Here is a 27,739-nt window from a genome sequence, read left to right on the forward strand (position 1 = left end):
AATATTGACCGTTTAAAATATGTTAAATACTTAACAGAAGGGGTAAATTTGTTGCAATGTAGGATTTCATGGTCTTTCATGCACGATTTTAGAACTCAGGGGGTGAAATGCTACCAACATCATAGTTGAGGGGGCAACAATATAATTTATCCTAAAATAAATTATTTCATCGTTTTATATTTATTATTTCAATCTCCAGTTACTACCAAGCGACTTCTTATCATCTTATCATCAACGCGACTCCAATGCCGCTACCTGTCGGTTGTGATATGTTATAAATAAAAATTCTTTTATAAACGTGTCTTATTTAAACAAAGCTCAGTTGTTTAATATTAAAATATATTACCAATTGGGTACCTAATTAAATTGGTTTTTAGTTCTGCAAGAAGTTGTGAACCGTACGTCATAAGTATTTTTATACTATTTGTCTACCATATATATAAATCACATCTAGTTAGTGTGGGAAAAATGAATTAAATTTAAATGAAACAGCTATAAATGAAAAACAAATAAATACAAAAAAAGCCTAAATTCAAAATTTCGAAATGTAGAAATACCAATCAAATCACATTGTGTGTCATATAAAGTGGAGGCATTCAAGATAATGAGGTGTTGGACAACGTAATGGGCTCATCGACGCGAAGTGAAACTAAAAACGAAATATAGGCTTAGACATATGTATGAAGTACTTGTGGAGCTCGTACAAGCAAATATATCATAACTCCTACCCATGATATCATCACTTTGGACTTCGTCCCTCTTGCTATACCTGAAACGGAAAGCCCTGCATATATGAAGCAACCACAAGGATTATAGCCGCTCTCACATAAAATTTACATTAAAAATTTAGTCAGGCGTGACAAGAATTGCAGTCTAAACTCTGAACTGATAAGATATGAAGACATTAAGGTTTTAATGATTTCGAGAGCTCTATGCCAAGTTTCCGTTACTCTTCCAGTACTGCCTTCCAAATTACAAAAGATAATATGTCATTTCATAAACGAAATTAAAATACGTTCCAACGAGTCCTTCGGGGGCGTATTTCAAGGATCTGTTGTGCAATTACTTGAAAGCAGAGTGCGATTACGAGCTCACAAAATCAGTAATTCTCCTTCATTTTGCGACTTACAGAGGACTGTTTTTCTCCACATTTTCTGATATGCAAACTTGCCAATGATTCAATCAAAGCTGTGAAGAAAATAAATCAATTCAAGAAGTGGACAATAGACATAAGCAAAAACTCACGCTAAATGTCACAGAAAAGTCGTTAGGGCCACCTGGCAATTCGGACCAACTGCAATTATTATTGACGTTGATTAAACCGCGTGACACACCAAAAGCACAAGACGGTTAATAAAATATAATTATATCAAACACTGAAAAGTCCGTAAAGACTGTAGATAAGGAGACTATATATGTATATATCGGAGCGAATACGACTCGGAACAGCCTTCCAATATTTTACCTATACACATGTATGTCATAGGATTCCTGGATCTGGACTTGACCAATATATATTATTTTTAATTGTATCTATATATGTATATATCGGAGCGAATACGACTCGGAACAGCCTTCCAATATTTTACCTATACACATGTATGTCTTAGGATTCCTGGATCTGGACTTGACCAATATATATTATTTTTAATTGTATATACTTCATGATTTTTACTAGATATCTTAATTATCAGCTATAACAGACAAAGTTGTTTGGCTTGTTCAAACTTTAACCAGACAATGGTATAGCTGGTATTTAATATAATCCAGTAGACTATTAACTATCAAGTGAACTGCGTCTAGCTTTTCTGAGTACGCAAGTATAAAGTCTGGCATATTTGAATTTGGGTTAAAAAAGCCGTAACTAAGACTAAGGTAACCTGTGAGTAGATAAGACTAAGAGTTATCAATAGACAGTTTTGTAATTTTGAATTTATTTATGTCACGCCAACAGCTACAGTTCAACGAAAAAAATTAAATGAAAAGTTCGAACAGCGCTAAAAGAAAGAAAATGATTGACGCAAACAGAACAAAAAAATAAATCATACACGGCAGCGTTCATTGATTTCATTCTAGCTTTTTCCCAATTGTAAGCCCACGTAAGAGAGAGAAACTAGATCTCAATGTTTATGAAAGCAAAAATCACGACAAAGTATACATTTTTTTTTCTTTTTCAAAGCAGATATACATCCCTTACTTAATCGTAACGTTTATAACCGACAAAAATCAGAAAAGTAAAACAAACAACAATAGACCTTGGTAATTAAAATAGTACTTTTAATTTTTTAATACTATGCCTTACTTGGAGGAACCGGAATACTTTGCTCATTCCTGAAATAGTTCTCCGGATCAAACAGCGTCTTAGCCTCGACCAACCTATCGAAGTTGCTCCCAAAGTACTTTATCCCATAAACCTTCCCTTCCTCGTAGCTGTTTGGCCCAAAGGAATTGACGCCAATGTCAAAGTCTCTGTAGTTAAGGAAAGCACTCCTCGGATTCTTGGACACAAAAGGAGTCATGAAAGCGAAAAGACTCCTGATCTGAGCCGAGTAGTTCCGGTCAAGCTCGGCGCTGGGATCGTTCCAGTTGATTGAGTACTGAATCTTGTAGAGATTTCCTTTCCGGTGAGGAAAAGGTGTGGCGGTGGGAGATATCCTGCTCATCTTTCCACCGTAAGGGTTGAGAACGAGCCCCACTTTACCGAGCTCTGCCATCTTTTTCCATATGGACTCCAAACCGGCTCTGGGTATCGGAGTCTGAACATAGTCAGACTTGCGTATCAGGAAATTGGCGTCGTCGAGGTTTCGGTCCAGCAGAATCTCCGGTGCAGTGCTGTTGTCAAAGTTAGCCCACCAGAGAACGGACTGAATGTAGCTCATCTCCGAACACTCCTGCCTCGTCAACCCTAGAACCGGAAACCCCTTCCCCAAAAGCCGGTGAAGCTCGTCAGCTCCGCCTAAGTACATCGCGATGAACGTGGCTCGGACCGTCTTTTGGCGGCGGTTCACACGCGAAGTCACCGGCTGAAGAAGCATGCGTATAAAGAGCCTATCGTCTGTCGTGGGAGCCACGCGCTGCCATTCCAAAACCGCCTCGGTCATACTCTGGTTCTGGTCCAAATACCGCTCAACCCGGAACACCGTCACCGTCTCCGGCACCGGGACGAGTCGGATCTTGTATTTGAGTATCACCCCAAAGCTCGCGCCGCCGCCACCTTTTATCGCCCAAAACACGTCTTTGTCGACGGAGACTCCGTCGTAGTTGTTCCCGTTGTAGTCGACGATCCTGGCGTCGAGGACGTGGTCGACAGCTAAGCCAAAACGTCGGAGGATGTTTCCGTATCCACCGCCGCTGATATGACCTCCGGCGGCGACGGTGGGGCAGATCCCGGCGGGGTAGGCTAAAGTTCGGCTGGCCTTCCAGATGGCGTAGTAGAGCTCGCCGAGCGTGGCGCCGGCGCCGACCCAGGCGGTTGAGTCGGTGGCGTTTACTTCGATGGCTCGGAGGTTGAACATGTCGAGGATGGCAAATGGCTCGGCGGAGACGTAGGAAGCTCCGGCGTAGTCGTGGCCACCGCTGCGGATTCGGAGGCGAATTCCCTGCTCCTTTCCGCAGATGGCGGCGGCCGAGACTTGGTCGTCTGTTGTGGGCGTGATGATGAGGATTGGCTTGTTCGTTGATGACGTGTTATACCTTGCGTTCCTTATATACGCCCTGAGGACTGACGTGTATGAGCTGTTCTTCGGAGAGTACAGAGAGTCCGACCATAAATCTTCGTTTCCTGTTCCTGACCACTTTTTCAAGCATTCGAGGAAGGTAGTGTATCTTTGATCATTCTGACCCGCGGCTTGGGATATTAGAAGAACCAAAACTATAGTGGGAATTGTAGTAAGGAGCTTCATTTTTCTCTCCGTGTTTTTTCTTGAGTTTTAAGTGCTTTCCTTATATAAGGGCCGTGGTTGAGAGAACTTTGAGGCTTTTGATTGGGCAACTCTCAATTTCACTTTTTTTTTTCAACACGGACGAGGATAAACTTTTGACTGGACTTTTAGTAAGCGACTTTTTTTTTATAATTTTTTTATTTTTGGGTGGAGAAATGAGGGTGTGAGGAATCTTCTTGGGTTGATTATTTTGTGCTCTATCCGACTGGCCAACTTTTGTTAGGATAATATCTATCGTGTGTAGGGATGGCAACGGGTACGGGTAAAGCCGGGTACAGTTATTTCGTTACCCGTACTCGTTATAATTTTTTACCCGTTATCCGGACTCGTTTATCCGGATTTTGAGACGGGCCGGGTAACGGAGATATACCCGGCGGGGAAGCGGGTTAAAAATATTAGACCCGTTACCCGTTTACCCGGTTTAAAAAAAGGGTAGCGGGTCGGGTAGACCCGCTTACCCGTTTACCCGTTTATAAAATAAAAATTCATCAACAATATAAAGTTTAAAAATAATAAAATTTAGGTGAAAAATATCAAAGTGCTACTACAATAAAAAAAATTAAAATTCAAAATAAATAAATAAAAAATACAAAAGAAATCTTCATTGCAAATTGATCATCTTCATTGTAAATTTGGTCATCTTCATTGCAACATATAAGAATTTATTACATTTTTAAATATTTAAAAGTTAACGGGTCGGGTCCCGGGTAACCGGGTACGGGATGACTATTCCGTTACCCGTACCCGGACCCGTTAAAACCGTAACGGGTATTACCCGTTTACCCAAAAAGAACGGGTATTACCCGACCCGAATAAATCGGGTAACGGGCCGGAACGCGAGTAACGGGTCAAATTGCCATCCCTAATCGTGTGGCTTACTTGACTGGATCGTGGTTATTGCATGACCCATTATTATCGGGCTTTTAGAGTGTGTTTCCTCCGTTGACATTTCTAAATTACGGAGCGTGGACATGTTACTTTTTTTTTTTTAAATAGCACATCTAGAAGTAGAGAAAAACGCAGTCAAAAGAGATAGAAATAAAACTTACATGTTTTTGTAACTAATTTATTGTGTTTAGTTACATGTTTGTAATTAATTGTTCGTGTTTAATTATCTATTTATAACTAATTGACCGCCAACAACCTTTGTAAATATAATTTAGGTAATCACTGCACATCATTAGAAAAACCAAGAACTACAATATCATTAGTTAAACCTAGAACCATTTAGAATGACTATTCATTATAATATCAACCTCCATTTCATGATTCTTGTCAGCTTCCGAGTTTCGCACAAAAACCCTCATTCCAGTCTTTGGGACATCCATAATAGCTCCCTCGGTTTTCAAATAAGGCTCTCAGTTATTGTCGAACAATTCTTCTAGCATGGAGGCAACAACCAAAAGGGGACCTACATTTCCTACATCTGCATTATTCTTCAAATACTCCTTGAATTCAGCTTTGGTGGGTTCAGCCTCGAGTTGTTTGAGACTTTTCCTTATAATGCCCGATGAAAAGGCTTCGTACCTCTGTATAATTATCTCCGGAGTCGCTTTGGTCGTTGGAGGCTTTCCTTCCATTGTGAATTGTGAGACAGTTTTGTGTTGTCTACCCTCATAAATCTATATTTAAAGAACAATTTTGGGGATTGGGGCTTTTTTGACTTCTTGGGCATGGAAGATACATTAGGCCCTGTTATTTTCAGTAGTGACATGTTATAATTCCAGAGAATTAGTTACTAACTAGTAACTAATTTACTAGAATTAGTTACATGTACATAACTAATTATAGTGAATTAGTTATACATTAGTAACTAAATTTCTGGTTTAGTTACACAAACGTAACTAATTCTAGTGAATTAGTACACGTAAGTAACTAATTTTCTGGATTAGTTACACGTACGTAACTAATTGTAGTGAATTAGTTACACGTCAAAACTAGTATTCTTGATTATTTACAAGTAAGTACTAGAATTCGTTACACAGTAATACACATTTGTCCCAAAATAGTATCATAGTAACATATACTTGTCCCAAAATAGTTACATAGTTACAAATACTTGTCCCAAAATTATACCATAGTAACACATACTTGTCCTGAAATAAAAATACTAAATATAATTCTCCGAGCCAGAATGAATGTTTGGACTTGCATTTTTAAGGGCATCCTGCTTGTAGAATTCGAGACACCGCTTCTGCCTATACATTCTCATGTTGTCTTGTTTCAACAACGTGAATGGCGAGTAATGCACCAAAAATTTTGTAGCTTTGATGGTGAACATGCCACAATCCACACTACAAAAATGGTTGGAAAAGTAGTAATAAGATTCAAGTAACTCATGATCACAGGAAATTAATGATTTAATGGGATAACATTATCCATTACGTTGTTGTGGCATGAAAGTCGCGTACATTACGTCGAAAGGCAGTGATCTATGATATTTCTCTGAGCGAACATCCCAAACCTGTTTACATAGTATGATTGGAATCAGCTCTGCCATATGATTGATCACAACGTATCTCGGGACCTCAAGGAGTTGTAAACTGTGACAGACCTCTCAGGGATGGAAATCACACCGAGAACCCAGTGGTTGTCTTGTACATGGACGAGAACATATATAGTCTCGGCTTTCACCCACAGCTATTCTGCTCTATTCTGGGGTCTCTCAGCCAGGATTAACTCAACCAACGAATGTCGCCCAGTTCAGTTATAATTATCCTTGTCTTCAAGTTGATCTCATTGTTTGTACGTTTTTTCGACTAGCTAACAAAAGGGAGTATCCACAGTTGTGTATTTATACTTCATCAGTCCGGCTTTTTTCCTCAAGTAGTAGAAAGCCACATTCAAGTGCTTTACAAGGACGTAACAAAAACAATTCATTTAGCTATTCACATGTAACTAAAACTATTTAAGTAATTATTCATGGGTAACCAAAAATATTCATTTAGTTGTTCACACATAACTAAAACTATTCATTTAGTTATTCATAGGTAACTAAAACTATTCAGTTAGTTATTCATACGTAACTAAAATTATTCATTTAGTTATTCATACGTAACTAAAAATATTCATTTACTTATTAGTAAGTAACTAAGTAATATGCGTTAGTATTCAGTAAGTAACTAAAACAAAGAGTTTAGGTAACTAAAACATTCTATTTAGTTACACAAATCACTTACAAAACCATTGAGCCACACTCCCGATGTTCAAATCTGGAAGAACCAAGTCTTATATGCAATGACCTCTACACGAAAATCGAATGATCTTGGTTCTAATTCTTCTTCAAATTTGTTGTACATAAGGTCATCGTCGATAATCATGTTTAACAAAAATTATTACAAACATGGGCTTCAACAAATATTCATTCTCAAACATACTTTTTTTTACTTACTTATTTAATCATTTCATAATCTAATCACGCATGAGTGCCACATCGCCATCGTCCTGCAATGGGATGCTTTAATGATTTGAGAAGCCCTCCCGTGAACTTAGAGTAGATCTTTGGCTCCACTGTTGGAGTAAAGAGTATTCAAGCGCATGCTTTACATTAAATTGAATGATTCAAACATAAAATAGGTGTTGCGATATTTTTATAACTAGCACGCAAGCGGACGTATCGAACAAGTAATAATGTTACGTAAGTAACGGATATCGATCCCACAGACAAGAACAAACCATTTAACCTCTTATGTCTCGAAGTCACTACGTATGAATTGCATCGTGCTTACCTTAATCCTGAAATGGGACATGCCATTTCACAGCTTACGTATTCTCATTTGAGAAAGTCAGAGTTCGGACTCACTATATGATTCTGAACATGACCTATTGGTGAAGTACTAAGTTGTGAAGATTTCGTGAGTAACTTTGTGAAGTTCTCATAGATATGGAGTTCATGTACAAGATTGCTGAAATGCAATGTATGTCATCTCATGCTTTGTTCCTTGGAGTGTGAATAAATGAACTGGCCAGTGTCCAAATTGAGTCTTGACTCTTTTGGATGAAACAATGTGACTTGTTAGCTCCTCGTCAATATATTGTTTCTAACTTATTCACAAGCGACAAAGGAGTTGAGGAAATAACAGCTAGAAGGGTAAAATGGTAATTTTGTAAATCCCATCTAGCTGATGATATTCATGAAGGGTAAACATAGATAATATTCAGTGGATCGACTCATTACAATTAGGTTGAATTCTTGTGTAGAAAATAAATTCATTTGAACCGAGAGATTTTCAGTGTCAACTCTTTAGTGGAGTCAGTTGACATTAAGTTAAACTTGGAAAAAGTTTGTGAACTTTTGAGTCCAAGTATTTAGCTCAAGCTTTGTTCATTTGGATGCATGACGTCACTGTCACAAATCATATCGAGTAAGAATAGTTAAACTAGAAGCTAAGTCAAAACAAGAACGAGACAAGTTTTACGAAAATTGTCAAAATGGTATTTTTGTCTTTTTGGACATAGGATGAAATGAATGTCAATAAATTTTTTAACATAGTCATTTGATGACTTGCATCCACTCGGCCAAGTTAGTTTGTTTGGGCCTTGTGGATTAATTTCATTTCATAAGAGTTTTATTGAAAATTCTTAATGAGCCTTTCTCATGTTGTCATGAACAAATGAAGAAGCTTCTAGAAGCTCATTCTAGAAAGGCTTGGCCACCCACCCTATAGAGAAATATGAGAGATTATTTTGTGCATAAATGTATCAAGATACTTGCCAAAAGAAAAAGAGGAAACAAATTTCCTCCATGCACAAAGAGGGAATTTGGCCAAGACAAGTCAAGGGAGAGGAAAACATAAAAGGAAACAAATCCAAGGCCTTCTAGAAGGCATCTTGGCAGTGTGGAAAAAAACGGAAAGAGGGAATATGTTGCTCATGAATACGTGATATTCTATAGAAGAGAAAACTACCATATTGAAGATGAAACCTCTCCTATAAATAGAGCTCTCATTCTTCACATTTCATTCATCCAAAGTTTTAGAGATTGAGAGTTTCTCTCTCTAGACTTGGCCGACTTCTCCTCTCTCTCTCTCTCTCTCTCTAGTTTTCTTTCGTTTTTATTTGGCACCTAGGTCCTCATTTGACCTAGCGTTTTTAGCTCTTCGACTTTGAGACTTGCTCTCGAGCCGTCGTGTTTAAAAGTGCCCACTCACTAATTCCTTTCTTTCTCGAGTGATTCTTGTGATAGAAACTTTCGTGGTAGCTCGAGTTCTCGAGGAAAGAAGAGAGACGTGCTGCAAGGGGAGACGAACGTTGCAACCTTCCAAAGGCTTCTCGACGTTCAAGCTTCTAAAAGGTTAGTAAATATATAATACTCGTAATAGTTTTTATTTACGTGTACTTGCTCTTTGTCTAGGTTAGTAAAATCGTTCTACTTGTTTTAAAGAAAATTTTTAAATTCCGCCGCTTGCTCGAAGCGTTAAACTTTTTCTTAACCCTAGATCAATTCCAACAAATGGTATCAGAGCCATGGTCAAAGATATGCATGTACATGTAATTAAAATTATGAGCTTGAAAATCGTTTTCGAAAGTTTACTAATTTTGTGACAAGTTAGAATTGTTTTCTTAAATTTTTTTAAATTATTGCTCTTGCCTTTAAGTTAAAAATCATGTTGATTTTCTAGGAGTTTGGGATGTTATTAAAACACATTAGAATCAGTTCTAAAAGTTTTTATTTTTTATATTAAATATCGTGTTTTTAAGTTTGAGAAAATTTCAAGTAAATTTTGTGACTAGTTTTCTTGTCTTACTAGTTTCTTATATTTGCTTGAATCGTTTTATGCTTGTTGTTATTTATTTTATACCATGTTATTACCATGTTAATAAAACACAAATAAAATCCTTAACAAATTCCTAAAACGTTCCGTTACACTCGATTCTTTTTACGCACTCAAAGACCGAACTTTAATTATTTCTATTTTCTTCGAGCTGGAGTAAAACCTGCAGTAAAAGTGGCATAACTCTCAGCTCAGAATTCTAAATTTAATGATTCTTGAATCAACTTAAAGGTTTGTTTGTCCTCTTTCCAATGCAATTAATTTTGGGTCAAAAGGACACAAGGTGCGCGGTTGTTCCGAAAGTCCAGTTTTTTAGAAATCCGGATTTTCAGCCCCACTACCATGAGTTATAGAACTCTAATGAGAAAATTTTCTTGAGCAAAAATGTTTTTTTATAAGATTATAAACATAATGTGAAATATTAAAATGTTTTGATTTTTGAAAGTTTAATTGAAATTGAATTTTTACAAAAACTAGTTTGAATTATAAAAAACCGTTTTCACTTTCAAACTTGAAAAATATTTTGTCATCCAAATCAAATAAGTTTTCAAAAAATTTTCAAAACTATATCTATATCGCATATGTTTAAAATCTATATGTACTTGAAAATTTGAGTGAGAGGTCTCTTCGTAGACAAGCCGAAATATAAAAAGATGTGTAATCTCAAACTTTCAAGTGTTTGAGTGAGTTGAAGTTCACACTTCCCTCATGCACTTTCCCCGAATAGAAAATAGGAAAAGATCCGAGTATGTACTTTGTGCGTTTATGCACTAACACTACTCTAAACATGAAATTCTAGGATTCTTTTCTAGTTGTCCGCTCTATCGCTCTATAAATAGGAAATCTATTTCCGAACTTATAAGAGTCGATGTACCAACTCCAAAAACTAAGTGGGAGGGTTATACTCGTTGTTTGTAACCCACGATCCCAAACACTAATGAAAGAAGTAATTAACGTGAGACTAAGAGTCATTATTGTGGCACTCTCTTAAATGAGAGTACTCTATGGCATTTTTACTTCGATCATTGCTCAATGAGCTACGTCCGAGAGTGAGACGATGAAGACAAAGTTGATCTTTTGGACTAAGTGGTTGGTTGCACACTTAGACTCAATCCCTAGTAATCCTCCCTTGAGGCTCTGCGAAAGGATATGAGTGATCAAACCAATTTAAAAGGTGGATAGTCAAAATTGGTGTATTGACATCTTGGCTAAGCATTAATGATGTGTCATTTACTTATAAATGGAGATTTTTTGCAGCCTTCTCTTGAGGGAGTAAATTATCGTTTGGTTTATAACACCTATGGATTTTATGAAGTCTTAAAGAAACTTAAACCCTAAACCAAAGACTAAATCATAAACTTGTTTCAAGTTAATTAAGCAACATGTCTCTCAACCCTATCTCGATCATCCTTTCCTCAGATAAACGCGAAACCAAAAACTACGTTAATTGGATACGTAACCTCGACATCGTCCTTACCATTAACAAGCACAAATGGGTACTCACCACCCCGCGTCCTCCTCAAACGAATGACGATTCGACCCGAGAGGACAAAGACGCCTTAGCGGCCTGTGTTGTCAATGGTGCCCACAAGAAGAGTTGTAGTCTTTATTTTGTACATTTGATGTAATAAAGTCTCACGAAAACTCTTGTTTGTAATTGCTGAATCATTAATAAGAAGTTGAAACGTTCATTCATTCTTCCTTGTCTATTTGATGCTTTATGATAAAAAATTAGTCTTTAGTCCATAAACAAACTTAACAACTTACGAAGAGACAAATGTAGATTAGCATGAACAAACTCTTCATCGTTTGCTTAAAACGATATATTCGCAATCTAAGGGTCAAAGGACTATTGACCTCAGTACGATTGTTAGGAGAATCTATGATGTCTGGTTATGAGACATTGTGAGTTGGAGACTCTATAGTTCTTCTATGTATCTTCCGAAGGTACTGAATTGACCAGTGCACTTCTAGAGACAAAATAAGAACAAACCATTTAACCTCTTATGTCTTGAAGTCACTACGTATGAATTGCATCGTTCTTACCTTAATCTTGAAATGAGACATGTCATTTCACAGCTTACGTATTCTCATTTGAGAAAGTCAGAGTTCGGACTCACTATGTGATTCTGAACAGGGCCTATTGGTGAAGTACTAAGTTGTGAAGATGACATGAGTAACTTTATGAAGTTCTCATAGATATGGAATTCATGTACGAGATTGCTGAAATGCAATGTATATCACCTCATGCTTTGTTCCTTGGAATGTGAATAAATGAACTGGTCAGTGTCCAAATTGAGTCCTGACTCTTTTGGATGAAACAATGTGACTTGTTAGCTCCTCGTCAATACATTGTTTCTAACTTATTCACAAGCGACAAAGGAGTTGAGGAAATAACAGCTAGAAGGGTAAAATGATAATTTTGTAAATCCCGACTAGCTAATGATATTCATGAAGGGTAAACATAGATAATATTCAGTGGATCCGCTCATCATAATTTGGTTGAATTCTTGAGTAGAAAATAAATTAATTTGAATCGAGAGATTTTCAGTGTCAACTCTTTAGTGGAGTCAGTTGACATTAAGCTAAACTTGGAAAAAGTTTGTGAACTTTTGAGTCTAAGTGTTTAGCTCAAGCTTTGTTCATTTGGATCCATGAGGTCACTGTCACAAATCACATCGAGTAGGAATAGTTAAACTAGAAGCTAAGTCAAAACAAGAACGAGACAAGTTTTACGAAAATTGTCAAAAGGGTAATTTTATCTTTTTGGACATGGCATGAAATGAATGTCAATAATTTTTTTTTGCATGGTCATATGATGACTTAAATCACTCAGCCACGATGTGTTCATTGGGCCTTGTGAATTATTTTCATTTCATAGAATTTTACTTGAAAATTCTTAATGGGCTTTTCCTATGTTGTCATGAACAAGTAAAGAAAAATCTAGAAAGGCTTTCTAGAAGCCTTTTGGCCGTCCAACCCAAGGAAATGGGAGATAAAATTCGTTCAGTCCTTAGTGTGAAAGAGAGATTATTTTGTCCATTAATGTATGAAGATACTTGCCATAAGAAAAAGAGGAAACAAATTTCCTCTAGGAGGAAAGGATATGGGCGGTCAAGGCAAGCAAAATAGGAAACAAATTTGCTTCTAGAAGCCAAGGCGTACACACCCAAATGAGAAAAGGAAATAAGGAATATTTCCTCATGAATATGTGATATTCTATAGAAGAGAAAACTACCTTATTGAAGGTAAAGCATCTCCTATAAATAGGGGCCTTATTCTTCTCATTTCATTCATCCCACATAAGTTAGAGAGAGACTCTCTCTCTAGAAATTGTGGCCGCCCACTCCTCTCTCTCTCTCTCTCTCTAAGTTCTTTTCGTTTTTTTTTTGCACATAGGTCCTCATTTGACCTAGCGAGTTTAGCTCTTCGACTCTAAGACTTGTTCTTGAGTCGTCATGTTTAAAAGTGCCCACACATTAATTCCTTTCTTTCTCGAGTGATTTATGTGATAGAAACTTTCGTGGTTGCTCGAGTTGCCGAGGAAAGAAGAGATAGGTGCTGCGATGGGAGACGAACGTTGCAACTTTCCAAAAGCTTTTCAACGTTCAAGCTTCTAAAAAGGTTAGTAATCTTTAATGCTCATAATAGTTTTTATTTACATGTGCTTGCTCTTTGTCTAGGTTAGTAAAATCGTTGTACTTGTGGAAAGAAAATTTTTAAAATTCCGCCGCTTACCGAAGCGTTAAACTTTTTCTTAAACCCTAGATCAATGCCAACAGTCTGGCTTTGATCTGATGAGACTGGGAGATGCTATATCTTAGCATCAATGAACAATGTGTTGCAAAAACAACATCATGACATCGAGACTGTCGCCGACATGCTCTATAATCTCCTTGAGATGTTTGGAGGGCCATGGCGTCAAACAAGGCAACAAGAAGTCCGACTGTCTATGAACTGTCACATGAAGGCTAGGACTCCTGTCAGGGACCATATGATGCTGATCATTAGTTACTAGAATAAGATGGAAATCCTAGGATCTAAGATTAACGAGGAGACCAAAATAGATATGATCTTGGAAACTCTCTCCGAATCTTTTGATACCTTCAAGTAGAACTACTCCATGAACAAGCTAGTGTACATTGTTACCGAGCTAATAAAGGAGCTTCACACTGCTGACTATCTCACTAAGAGAAAGAGGAATCAAGGAGAGGCAAATTCTACTGAGCATAAAGCTTCCGCCTTTGGATCTAAGAAGAAACCTCACAAGGCCAATAAGAAGAGTTGTCCTGCCTATCTCAAAGCAAAGGAACATAGTATTGTACTAATTACCGAAGCATGCTTAGTAGCTGATAATGTGTCAACGTGGATTCTTGACTCCGCTGCTACTAACCATATTTGTTGTTCCTTGAATGGTTTCAAGAAAACCAAAAGCTTGGAGGAAGGCGATTTCTGTTTCAAATAGGGTGATGGGAGCCTGGTGTCTGCGAAGGCTGTGGGATCCGTGACGTTGTCTTTTGAAGACCGCGCTTTAAACTTGAATAATATTTATTTTGTTCATACCTTTGGGAAGAACTTAATATCTGTTGCTCGTCTTCTTGAGCAAGATTATTGTTTAAAATTCATTAAGAATGGAATTCGTATTTTGTTTCCTGATAATTCTTTTGTCACTGATGCACGTATGAAGAATGCTCTTTTCTACATCTATCTCACTCAACCTTCTCTTTTAGACACCGAAATAGACAATGATCTAGTTAGGGAGTTAAAGAGGATCAAACTATTTGAATCCTCCGATCTAATAATATCAACATATCTCTGGCACTTAAGACTTGGTCATATAATTCTAGACAGGATTAAGAGACTTGTGAGGGACGGTCCGCTCCAAGCCTCTGCAATAGGTTCACTACCTACTTGTGAATCTTGCATAGAAGGATAAATGACTAAGCGTCCTTTCTCCGATAAGGGTAGAAGAGCCACTGAGCTGCTGGAACTAGTACATTCTGATGTATGTGGTCCACTCAACCAACAAGCACGTGGTGGATACGAATACTTCGTTACACTCACTGACGATTACTCAAGATACGGTTTTGTCTATTTGCTCAAACACAAATCCGAGACCTTTAACGTATTTAAGGTCTTTAGGGCTTTAGTGGAAAAGCAAACTGGAAAAGTGATCAAAACCCTTCGATCCGATCGAGGTGGTGCGTATATGTCTGGAGAGTTCGATGAATTTCTTAAAGAAGAAGGTATTGTTTCTCAGCTTACCGCATCTGGCACACCTCAACAAAACGGAGTGTCAGAGAGAATAAACCGAACTCTTATGGAGATGGTTAGATCAATGATGAGTTACTCATCATTCCCCTATTTCCTTTTAGGGATATACCCTCGAAGCAGCCGCTTACATTCTGAACCAAGTTCCGTCCAAAACGGTTCCTGGTACTCCTTATGAACGATGGACTGGTCGTAAAGTAAATCTTGGCCGCATCAAAATTTGGGGTTGCCATGCAAACGTGCTGAGGCAAAAGACTAGCAAGTTGGCTAGTAGGTCAGAATTATGTCTGTTCGTTGGATATTAAAAGGAAACCAAAGGTTTCACATTCTATAGTCCCGAGGACGATAAGACTTTCGTTAGCACGAATGCTCGTTTCGTTGAGGAGGAATTTATAAAGGATGACCCTGTTTCCTATAGCCAAGCGATGGCTTGTTCTGAATCAAACCTTTGGCTTGACGCCATGAAAGTGAGATGCAGTCGATGTATGTCAACAAAGTCTGGAAACTTGTAGACCTTCCTGAAGGGATTAACCCGTAGGGTGTAAGTGGATATACAAGAAGAAAAGGGGTCCGGATGGGAACGTCGAGACGTTCAAAGCACGACTAGTGGCTAAGGGTTATACCCAACAAGAAGGGATTGACTTTGAAGAAACCTTCTCGCCAATCGCAATGCTTAAATCCATCCGCATACTTCCATAGCTACAGCTCTCGACTATGAGATATGGCAAATGGATGTCAAGACAGCCTTCCTGAATGGCAATCTTGACGAACGCATTTACATGGTTCAACCATACGGTTTCATGGAAGAAGGTCAAGAGACCAAGGTTTGCGAGTTGCTTAAGTTCATTTATGGATTAAAGCAAGCATCTAGGTCATGGAATATTAGATTCGATGAAACTGTAAAGAGCTTCGGCTTTGAACAATCAATAGATGAGCCTTGTGTTTACAAGTTAATGCACGAAGGCAAAGTTGTGTTTCTGGTACTATATGTCGATGATATATTACTCATTGGTAATGACGTGGGTAAGTTATCTGAGGTTAAGGTCTGGCTGGCAAAGCAATTCGATATGAAGGATCTAGGAGAAGCAGCGTACATTCTGGGGATCCAAATCTTTTGAGATAGGAAGAACCGGACACTGTCGCTCTCTCAAGCATCTTATATTGATAAGGTGATGGATCGCTTCTCGATGCAAGACTCCAAGAAGGGCCAAACACCCTTTAGGCATGGAGTCTCACTCTCTAAGGACCAGTCTCCAAGGACTGCACAAGAGATTGAAGACATGAGGAAAATTCCTTACGCCTCTGTCGTAGGAAGCCTCATGTATGCTATGCTTTGCACTAGACTTGGCATCTGTTTCGCAGTTGGCGTAGTTAGCCGTTTCCAATCCAACCCTGGACCCGAGCACTGGATTGCTGTTAAGCATGTTCTTAAGTATCTTCAAAGAACTAGGAACTTGATGCTTACATACTCAGGTACTGATCGACCTGACTATGACAGGATATACCGACTCCGATTTTCAAGCGGATAAGGATTCCAGGAAATCCACTTCGGGATCTGTGTTCATCCTTAATGGTGGAGCTGTTGTGTGGAGATGTATTAAGCAATCTTACATTGCTGACTCCACAATGGAAGCAGAATATGTGGTTGCTTGTGAAGCATCCAAAGATGCTGTATGGCTTAGAAAATTCCTTAAGTATTTGGAAATTGTTCCAAATGTCGACGAGCCCATGACCCTTTATTGTGATAATAGTGGGGCTGTCGCTAACTCAAAGGAACCTTGAAGCCATAAGCGCTCTAAGCATATTGAGAGGAAATACACTTTGATCGAGAGATCGTGCAACGCGGAGACGTGGAAGTGAAGAAGATCTCAACGGTGGACAACCTAGCAGATCCATTCACAAAGGCCCTAGCGAACAAGGTCTTCGACCAACATCGAGAGGGATTAGGCATGAAGGACTACACACATCTTCTTTGAGTCAAGTGGGAGTTTGTTGTCAATGGTGCCCACAATAAGAGTGGTAATCTTTATATTGTACATTTGATGTAATAAAGTCTCATGAAGACTCTTGCTTGTAATTGCTTATTCATTAATAAAAAGTTGAAACGTTCATTCATTCTTCCGTGTATGTTTGAAGCTTTATGATAAAACATTAGTCTTTAGTCCATAAACAAACTAAACAACTTGCGAAGAGACAAATGTAGATTTTCATGAACAAACTCTTCGTAGTTTGCTTAAAACGATATATTCGCAATCTAAGGATCAAAGGACTATTGACCTCAGTATGATTGTTAGAAGAATCTTTGATGTCTGGTTATGAGTCATTGAGAGTTGGAGACTCTATAGTTCTTCTAGGTATCTTCCGAAGGGACTGAATTGACCAGTGCACTTCTAGAGACAAAATAAGAACAAACCATCTAACCTCTTATGTCTCGAAGTCACTACGTATGAATTACATCGAGCTTACCTTAATCCTGAAATGAGACATGCCATTTCACAGCTTACGTATTCTCATTTGAGAAAGTCAGAGTTCGGACTGACTATGTGATTCCGAACAGGGCCTATTGGTGAAGTACTAAGTTGTGAGAATGTCATGAGTAACTTTGTGAAGTTCTCATAGATATGGAATTCATGTACAAGATTGCTGAAATGCAATGTATATCACCTCATGCTTTGTTCCTTGGAGTGTGAATAAATGAACTGGCCAGTGCCCAAATTGAGTCTTGACTCTTTTGGATGAAACAATGTGACTTGTTAGCTCCTCGTCAATACATTGTTTCTAACTTATTCACAAGCGACCAAGGAGTTGAGGAAATAACAGCTAGAAGGGTAAAGTGGTAATTTTGTAAATCCCGACTAGCTGATGATATTCATGAAGGGTAAACACTGATAATATTCTGTGGATCCACTCATTACAATTAGGTTGAATTCTTGAGTAGAAAATAAATTCATTTGAACCGAGAGATTTTCAGTGTCAACTCTTTAGTGGAGTCAGTTGACATTAAGCTAAACTTGGAAAAGGTTTGTGAACTTTTGAGTCCAAGTATTTAGCTCAAGCTTTGTACATTTGGATCCATGAGGTCACTGTCACGAATCACATCGAGTAGGAATAGTTAAACTGGAAGCTAAGTCAAAACAAGAACGAAAATTGTCAAAATAGTATTTTTGTCTTTTGAGACATAAGATGAAATGAATGTCAATAAATTTTTTGACATGGTCATTTGATGACATGCATCACTCGGCCAAAATTAGATTTATTGGGCCTTGTGGATTAATTTCATTTCATAAGAATTTTATTGAAAATTCTTTATGGGCCTTTCTCATGTTGTCATGAACAAATGAAGAAGCTTCTAGAAGGTCCTTCTAGAGTGAAATAGGCGCCCAACATACCCAAAGAAAGAGAGAATATTTTGTGCATAAATGTATCATGATACTTGCCAAAAGAAAAAGAGGAAAGAAATTTCCCACACATGCATAGGGAATTTCGGCCACATGGGTCAAGGGAGAAGCAAATAAAAGAGGAAACAAATCCAAGGACTTGCTTGGCAAGCCTTGGCCGTCTACCTCATGAAAGCAAAGAGGAAATTGGCTCATCAATATGTGATATTCTATAGAAGAGGAAACTACCTTATTGAAGGTGAGACCTCTCCTAAAAATAGGAGCCTCATTCCACACATTTCATCATCCAAGTTTAAGAGATTTGAGAGACTCTCTCTCTAGAACTTGGTCGATCCTCTCTCTCTCTCTCTAGTTAATTTTCGGTTTTTGTTTTGGCACCTAGGTCCTCATTTGACCTAGTGTTTAGCTCTGCGACTTCAAGACTCGTTCTTAAGTCGTAGTGTTTAAAAGTGCCCACACACTAATTCCTTTTCTCTTGAGTGATTTAGTGATAGAAACTTTCGTGGTTGCTCGAATTGCCGAGGAAGGAAGAGAGACGTGCTGCGAGGGGAGACGAACGTTGCAACCTTTTCCAAAAGCTTCTCAACGTTCAAGCTTCTAAAAAGGTTAGTAATCTTTTACGCTCATATTAGATTTTATTTACATGTGCTTGCTCTTTGTCTAGGTTAGTAAAAACTGTTTTACTTGAAAAAGAAAATTTTTAAAATTCTACCGCTTACCGAAGCGTTAAACTTTTTCTTAAACCCTAGATCAATTCCAACATTTTATTGAAAATTCTTAATGGGCCTTTCTCATGTTGTCATGAACAAATGAAGAAGCTTCAAAAAGCTCATTCTAGAGAGACTTGGCCACCCACCCTATAGAGAAATAGGAGATATTATTTTGTGCATAAATGTATCAAGATACTTGCCAAAAGAAAAAGTGGAAACAAATTTCCTCCATGCACAAAGAGGGAATTCGGCCAAGACAAGTCAAGGAGAAGAAAACGTAAAAGGAAACAAATCCAAGGCCTTCTAGAAGGCATCTTGGCCGTGTGGAAAAAAACGGAAAGAGGGAATATGTTGCTCATGAATATGTGATATTCTATAGAAGAGAAAACTACCATATTGAAGGTGAAACCTCTCCTATAAATAGAGCCCTCATTCTTCACATTTCATTCATCCAAAGTTTTAGAGATTAAGAGTTTCTCTCTCTAGACTTGGCCGACTTCTCCTCTCTCTCTCTCTCTCTCTCTCTAGTTTTCTTTCGTTTTTATTTGGCACCTAGGTCCTCATTTGACCTAGCGTTTTTAGCTCTTCGACTTTGAGACTTGCTCTCGAGCCGTCGTGTTTAAAGTGCCCACTCACTAATTCATTTCTTTCTCGAGTGATTCTTGTGATTGAAACTTTCGTTGTAGCTCGAGTTCTCGAGGAAAGAAGAGAGACGTTCTACAAGGGGAGACGAACGTTGCAACCTTCCAAAGGTTTCTCAACGTTCAAGCTTCGAAAAAGGTTAGTAAATTTATAATGCTCATAATAGTTTTTATTTACGTGTACTTGCTCTTTGTCTAGGTTAGTAAAATCGTTTTACTTGTTTTAAAGAAAATTTTTGGATTCCGCCGCTTGCTCAAAGCGTTATACTTTTTCTTAACCCTAGATCTATTCCAACACGGTGCGCATAGTCTCCAATTTTCTTGCTCATCGCTTTTTTACTCTATTTCGACCGTTTTGTCTCCAAATCCCGTCCTCTTTCCATGAAATTGACTGTAGACACTCTATTGCTCCTCTGAACCTAAAACTATTCAAAAACCTACTAAAAATCATTCAAATTCTCGAGGACTCGTCGGTTTTTGGTTCGTGAAAGAGGAGTTTTACGCGTGATTAACGCACCTATCAATAGGATGTACAATACATGTTAAATTCTGACGGATCGAAAACAGATCACACTCCATAACGAGCAAATCATAAGCTCTTTCAAAATACAATAGGTTAATGGAAAAATCAAGATTTTTTAAGAGCATCGATTGTAGTCGAAAATATTCGAGTGTCTGCACCACTAAAAAACTATGAATTCGAAAGAAGAATAAATTATCTTCACGACAAATAAACCACCAAAGTACAGTGGACAACACTGCAATGTACAAACAACAAAAGTGCATACAATAAACTAGACTACGCAAAACAAAAACAAACAAAAAAAACCCAATATGGAGGCAATGACGATGAAGCCCACGAGACAGACTCCGATGATGAACCGTGCAAGAAAGAAGAAGAGAAAACAAATGAGAAAGCGGTTTCCGGTGATGGTGGTAGAGGTCCCCAAGAAGCGTCGGACTCAGACGACGACAATGATGGCATATCGACCATACTAGGACCTTTTCGCTCGCCTCAGACATATTTTTATGCAAGGGTCGAGTCTTTCCTTGAGGGTAGCTATTTGTTATTGGGCTCTGAATATAATTTCACTCAACTCGAAAACTCTCAAATAGAGGATGGTGAGACGTCTGAGGTGACCTCCGACAAGGTGATTTCACTTTGTGACTCCCCGGAAAGACAAACACATGTAAGGCAGGCTTGAATACTCTTTAGTCTAGCAGTGGAGCCGAAGATCTACTCTAAGTTCACGAGAGAGCTTCCAAAACCATTAAAGCATCCCTTTGCGGGACTATGGCGATGTGGCACTCATGCACGATCAGATTATGAAATGATTAAAGAAGTAAGTAAAAAAAAATTATGTTTGAGGATGAATATTTGTTGAAGTCCATGTTTGTAATAATTTTTGTTAAACAATATTATTGATGATGACTTTATGTACAACAAATTTGAAGAAGAATTAGGATATCGTGTAGAGGTCATTGCATAGAAGACTTGGTTCTATAAGATTTGAACATCGGGAGTGTGACTCAATGGTTCTGTAAGTGATTTGCGTAACTAAATAGAATGTTTTAGTCGCCAAAACGCTTTGTTTTAGTTATTTATTGATAACTAACGCATATTATTTAATGTTTCAAACATTAAATAATGTTTGAATAATTTATTTAGAAATTAACATGTTTCAAACATCCAATATAATGTTTTAATCATCTATCAAGAGATCACATTTTTATTGTTGGAAGATGCATAAAATTTGTATTCTTGAGTTTTATATCCATCATACACGTATGAGAGAGATAACTACATCTTCTCATCGTGCTTAATGTCTATCTATCTCGACTAAAAATCAAGACATGCATATACATCTATCTATCTCGAGTAAAAATCAAGAGAAATATATCATAAATTATGCATCCGTACCATAGATAACCAACAAAAATAAAAAAGTACAACAATATATTTAAATCTTTGTAATACATTTAAATCTTTTAACACACACACACAGATATATATATATATAATATATATATATATATATATATATATATATATATATATATAGATATATATAATCCTATACCTTACTTGGAAGAACCGGAATACTTTGCTCATTCCTGAAATAATTATCTGGATCAAACTGCGTCTTAGCCTTGACCAACCTGTCGAAATTGTTCCCAAAATATTTAACCCCATAAACCTTCCCTTCCTCGCAGCTGTTTGGCCCAAAGGAATTGACACCAATGTCCAAGTCTCTGTAGTTGAGGAAAGCACTCCTTGGATTCTTGGACACAAATGGAGTCATAAAAGCGAAAAGACTCCTAATCTGAGCCGAGTAGTTCCGGTCAAGCTCGGCGCTGGGATCGTTCCAGTTGATGGAATACTGAATCTTGTAGAGATTCCCCTTTCGGTGAGGAAACGGCGTGGCGGTCGGAGATGTCCTGTTCATCTTCCCGCCGTAAGGGTTGAAAACGAGCCCAACTTTTCCGAGTTCCGTCATCTTTTTCCATATGGACTCTAAACCGGCTCTGGGTATCTGAGTCTGAACATAGTCAGACTTACGTATCAGGAAATTGGCGTCGTCGAGGTTTCGGTCCAGCAGAATCTCCGGTGCAGTGCTGTTGTCAAAGTTAGCCCACCAGAGAACGGACCGAATATAGCTCATCTCCAAACACTCCTGCCTCGTCAGCCCTAGAACTGGAAACCGCTTTCGCACAAGCTGGTGGAGATCATCGGCGCCACCTAAGAACATAGCGATGAACGTGGCCCGAACCGTCATCTTCTGGCGGTTCACACGCGAAGTCACCGGCTGGAGAAGCGTACGGATGAAAAGTCGGTCGTCGATAGTGGGAGCCACGCGCTGCCAATCCAAAACCGCATCGGTCATGCTCTGGTTCTGGTCCAAATACCGCTCAACCCGGAACACCGTCACCGTCTCCGGCACCGGGACGAGTCGGATCTTATATCTAAGTATCACGCCGAAGCTCGCACCACCACCACCTTTGATCGCCCAGAACACGTCTTTCCCAACCGAAACTCCGTCGTAGTTGTTCCCGTTGGAGTCGACGATCCTGGCGTCGAGAACATGGTCCACGGTTAAGCCATAACGTCGGAGGATGTTTCCGTATCCTCCGCCGCTGATATGGCCGCCGGCGGCGACAGTGGGGCAGACTCCAGCGGGGAAGGCTAAAGTCCGGCTGGCCTTCCAGATGGCGTAGTAGAGCTCGCCGAGCGTGGCACCGGAGTCGACCCAGGCGGTTGAGTCTGTGGCGTTGACTTCAATGGTTCGGAGGTTGAACATGTCGAGGATGGCAAACGGCTCGCCGGAGACGTAGGAAGTTCCGGCGTAGTCATGGCCGCCGCTGCGGATTCGGAGGCGAATTCCCTGCTGCTTGGCGCAGCTGGTGGCGAGCATGACCTGGTCGTCGGACTTGGGCGTGATGATGAGGATTGGCTTGTTTGTTGATGACGTGTTGTACCTTGCGTTTCTTATGTACGCTCTGAGGATCGAGGTGTATGAGCTGTTCCTCGGAGAGTACAGAGACTGCCACGCTCGGTCTTCCTCGCCTACCCAGCTTTTCATGCATTTCAGTAACGTCTCGTATGTTTGGTCATTCTGACCTGTCGCTTGGGTTATTAGAAGAACCAACACTAAAATGGGGACTGCGTTAAGGAGCTTCATTTTGCTTTGAGTGCTGATTGGGGATATAAGTGTTTGGTTTATATAATAAGGGTCGAGTGCTGATTGGGGATATAAGTGTTTGATTGGCACATGTTCTCAATCGTGCTTATATTTCAACACCAACGAGGAGGAAGTTTTGACTGGACTTTAAGATGTTGGACTTTTTTTTTTTTTTTTTTTTTTTTTTTTGTGGTGGAGAAACAATGGTGTGAGGAATCTTCTTGGGCTCATTGTTTTGAGATAGCTGAGAGGCCGTCCGGTCAACTTTCGTGAGGATAATATTAAGCGCGTGGTATACTGCATTGAAACGTGGGTATTTAGTGACCCTTAATTATCGGGGTTTTAGAGTTCCTCTTTCCTCTGTTGACATTTGGCTCAAAATATAACAGTATACCAAAATTTCTGCGGTATTAATTATTATTCATATTTGTCCTTTGAAGTTTGAACGCCAAAAGCTATGAAGGATAGATCTTTGACATTGGACGCCGATTTCGTACAAAAATCTACTAGGTTATATTATATACTTATTATGTTATGAAATACAAATTTAAAGAATATAATTATATATTGAAAACAAAGCTGGTAAATATATCCTATATTAAAATAAATAAAAATAATGTAAGTACTGTCACCACCCACTATGTGTAAAAGATAATGACGAATAGTTGAATACATCGGTCGGCTAATGAGCTTATAATTGTTTAGATTAATTAAAAAAAACTAAAACTATACATTATATATCGATGAATAAAATATTAAAATGAACTTACACTACAACCTAATATCATTCAAGAAAATCATATTATAAAAAAATCAAGAAAATTTACTACTAATATGTTGATAAAGATTTGAAAAAAAAATACATACATACACACAAACATAAAATAATAAATAAAATTAACAAAACAAATAAAAAATAAAAAAATAACAGAACAAAGAGAAATGAAACTAAAATTAAAAAAAATAATAATAAGAGTTGAAAAAATAAAAATTGGAAATAACCCCGACCGAATTTTCGGGATTAAAGTATAGACTTTTGACTTCGAACGCTGTAGCAAGAGGACACAATTTCATACTAAGATTATTACTATGTTATAGATAATACTATATATATTCAATTAATTTTTTTTAGATGTGGTTCTATTGATCAACATTATATGATATATTAGCAGTGCAAGCGCATATAGTGCTGTCGTCCAATATTACATGATTTAGTACATGAGTATTAAGTTGAAATAGGATAAATCCTCCATATGTAACGGGCATGTATTTTTGTAGCCCATTGGGAGAATTTATTTCAGATTCAATTTGTCAAGATTGCAATACGGAGAAGAGGTAGTAGAGAGAAATAAAAGTAGAAGTTAGGTTCATGTAATTCAAGACTTAATCAAATAAAGGAGTTAGATATGAAGTTTACTTAAATTTATGACTGTTAAAATTTTAGCCAAATTGTAATGTTAGCCAAATTATTTAAAATTAATGAAATAGTAAACTGCTCTTCAGTGAATAAAAGATGGCTTGTGGGTAAACCCAAGGTTCAAAATATCAACGAGATATCTCGATATATCCACGATATCAAGGAAAAACGGGAAGTTCGGTATAAAAATTAATATAACAGCTTAAATGTCGTTTTTATTATCAAAATATCTATATTTAAAGAAAAGTTACTACAACATCCAAAATAGAAAAGTTATTCTTGAAATACCAATTCTTATAGCTCTAAACAGGCCTAAAATTTAAAATTGAGTTCTTGGGTCGATGAAGACCAATTGTTGCTTCTTAAAATTCATAGAATCACATAGATTTATAAGGAGTTATTTCTTTCAATTTTTTAATTTAACAATTAGGTGAACTTTATTTTCAGCTAAATATTATAAAAAAAAATGCTTTATTTTTTATTTTTATTTTTGAATATCTTTGTTTCAAGTTAAAATCAAGTGGTTCAAAATTCAAATAAATGTTATATATCCATTCATTACTTATGTTTATAGATACAAATATATATATATATATATATATATATATATATATATGTTATATATATATATATATATCTATTTAAAATATAATTGTTATTAAATTATATATACATATTATCTATTTTTTATAGGATTTTCGTCGATATATCCGTCAGTAGTCAATATAGCATCGATATCATCGGTAGTCGATATTAAAATTGTTATAAGATATCTGTCGATACTCGATATATCAGTAAAATTAAAACTTCGATATCAATATCGATATTTTAATCCTTGGGTAAACCGTTACAAAATACCTCTTTGACACTGGCAATGCCCTGCAGCTCGACGATCTCCATCTGCTCCATTGATTATAAAAATCTCCTATCATGTTTCCATCATTGCCATAGAGGAAAAAAAAACCTAGCATCTCTCTCTAAACAAATTTTGCAATCTTAATAATATTTTTGAATTTTATTTTAGGGCAGTGTAGCAAAATAGCCAAAATAAAATTATGAAATTTGTTTTTAGCCTACGTTTCACAACTTGTAGGGAAATAGCCAACATGTTTATGTTGCAATAATTAAGGTCTGATTTGCCCATATTTATTAACAAATTCGTCATTTTTTCTCTCATACTTTTTCCTACACTTTTTTTTACATAAAAACTTCAAAAAATCATATCTATCTCATATGAACACGAAATTGAGTGATTCTAAACCCTACGGATTCGTGACGCCGAGATCTTCAAAAATAGAGCCATTGTGTTTGATGAAAAATCATGTTTAATACCATAGATGCAGAAAAATCATTTTACTACCTTAAATATGGAAATAACTGAATTTTTTGAAATTATCAAAAAATAAATAGAAACGTAAATATGATGCATTAAAAATAATTTTTCATCAAACACAATGCGTCTATTTTTGAAGATCCCGATACCACGAATTTGTAGGATCTAAAATCACTCAATTTCGAGTTCGTATGAGAAATATACGAATTTTTGAAGTTTTGATGCAAAAAATCATTTGAAAAAAATAAGAGAGAGAAAATGACGAATTTATTAATAAATAAGGGCAAGTTAGACCTTAATTATTGCCACATAAGCCATTTTGCTATATTCCTAAAAATTGTCAAACATAGGTTAAATCAAAAATCATATGTTTAAACTGGTCTAATTAGTTATATATGTCTTTATTTTATTTAACTAATGGAATCCGGAGACGAAATCCCCATGTCCAACCCGGTAGCCCCGCTTCACAGTAGTGACAGCGATCCTCGCTCTGTAGCATGACGACATCCCTCTAGCGGTGAATCATCACAAAACTACTGGCTTGAATTTTTATTGATTATGGGTTAGAAAATCTAGAGAAATTTGGGACTTTTTATGTGTAACGGAGGAGATAGATATTACTAAACGTAATAAACGCTAGCTTTATAATGTTGGTGTTTTATTACTACTAACGATGAGCCAACCATTTATTTATCAATAAGAAACGGACAGTCCTTTTTAAAATACCATTACTTTACAAATAAATAACTGCAAATCCATTTGTGAAATACATTCATAAATCATCAAATATTCAATCATTGTTATATGAACACACACACACACACACACACACACACACACACACACACACACACACACACACACACACACACACACACACACAAAAACCAATAACAACAAGCAAAAAAGGCTTATTAGTTTTTTAAAAAAAGATAGCGTTTAAAAAAAAAAACACCCCGACGTAAAGATTATTTAAAAAAAAAAAAAAAACAGAATATTGTTTATTTCTTAAGTAATATATCGTATTTAAACAAAATCATTATTACAATCCTAACAAACAACACAATTATAACTCTTGAATATGCAAAAAGATACTCCATTCCATACTAAAAACATACAAGTTTTAGTCGGTTTGAAAACAAAATAAATATTACTATTTTTTTAAGTAACATATAGTTTCCGTTTTTAGACAAACATATTCATTAATAATGTATTAACAAACAAAAACAATAACAGAATGTTGTTGTTGTTTTTTTTTTTTTTTTTTTTTTTTTTATTTCTACTTAGTGTGTAAAACAATTTTCCCAATATTATATTTTAATTAAAATAAATACTTAAACCATTTATTGGTCAAATAAATACTTTTGGTGCTATGAATACATTCAGTTTCCTTTAAAGTGTTCATTCTCTCTCCTAATTAATTGGTCAAATAAATACTTTTTGGTGCTATTAATACATTCAATGTATAATAAATCTTTTGATTATTTAAATGACAAATTGATTTGAATTAAAAAACAACGATTTTTTTTTCTTTATTTTTTTACTTACATAGCCCATAGATTTACTACTAGCGA

At 37.0% G+C, this 27,739-nt stretch overlaps 1 protein-coding gene across 8 annotated transcripts; it reads right to left on the reverse strand.

The window, feature by feature from the left end:
• Window positions 1-454: 454 nt before the first annotated feature.
• On the reverse strand, window positions 455-23,517 carry LOC149384832 (berberine bridge enzyme-like 21). Of its 8 annotated transcripts, none has more exons than XM_089627296.1 (3): window positions 21,822-23,517; window positions 1,130-1,188; window positions 455-784 (listed from the first exon to the last, which is right to left on the reverse strand). In XM_089627296.1, the coding sequence occupies exons 1-3, from the start codon at window positions 23,413-23,415 to the stop codon at window positions 764-766; spliced, it is 1,674 nt and encodes a 557-aa protein (XP_089483422.1). In that variant the 5' UTR covers window positions 23,416-23,517; the 3' UTR covers window positions 455-763. The 8 variants fall into 8 exon arrangements, with proteins under 8 accessions (XP_089483422.1, XP_089483424.1, XP_089483421.1 ...); XM_089627298.1 differs by lacking the exon at window positions 1,130-1,188 and adding an exon at window positions 1,246-1,294; XM_089627295.1 differs by lacking the exon at window positions 21,822-23,517 and adding an exon at window positions 2,303-4,044 and having other exon boundaries at window positions 515-784.
• Window positions 23,518-27,739: the final 4,222 nt, after the last annotated feature.

Source organism: Urtica dioica, chromosome 9, assembly GCF_054948205.1.
Source record: "Urtica dioica subsp. dioica isolate 48M chromosome 9, U.dioica_male_clone48M_v1_H2, whole genome shotgun sequence".
Classification (NCBI taxonomy): domain Eukaryota; kingdom Viridiplantae; phylum Streptophyta; class Magnoliopsida; order Rosales; family Urticaceae; genus Urtica; species Urtica dioica.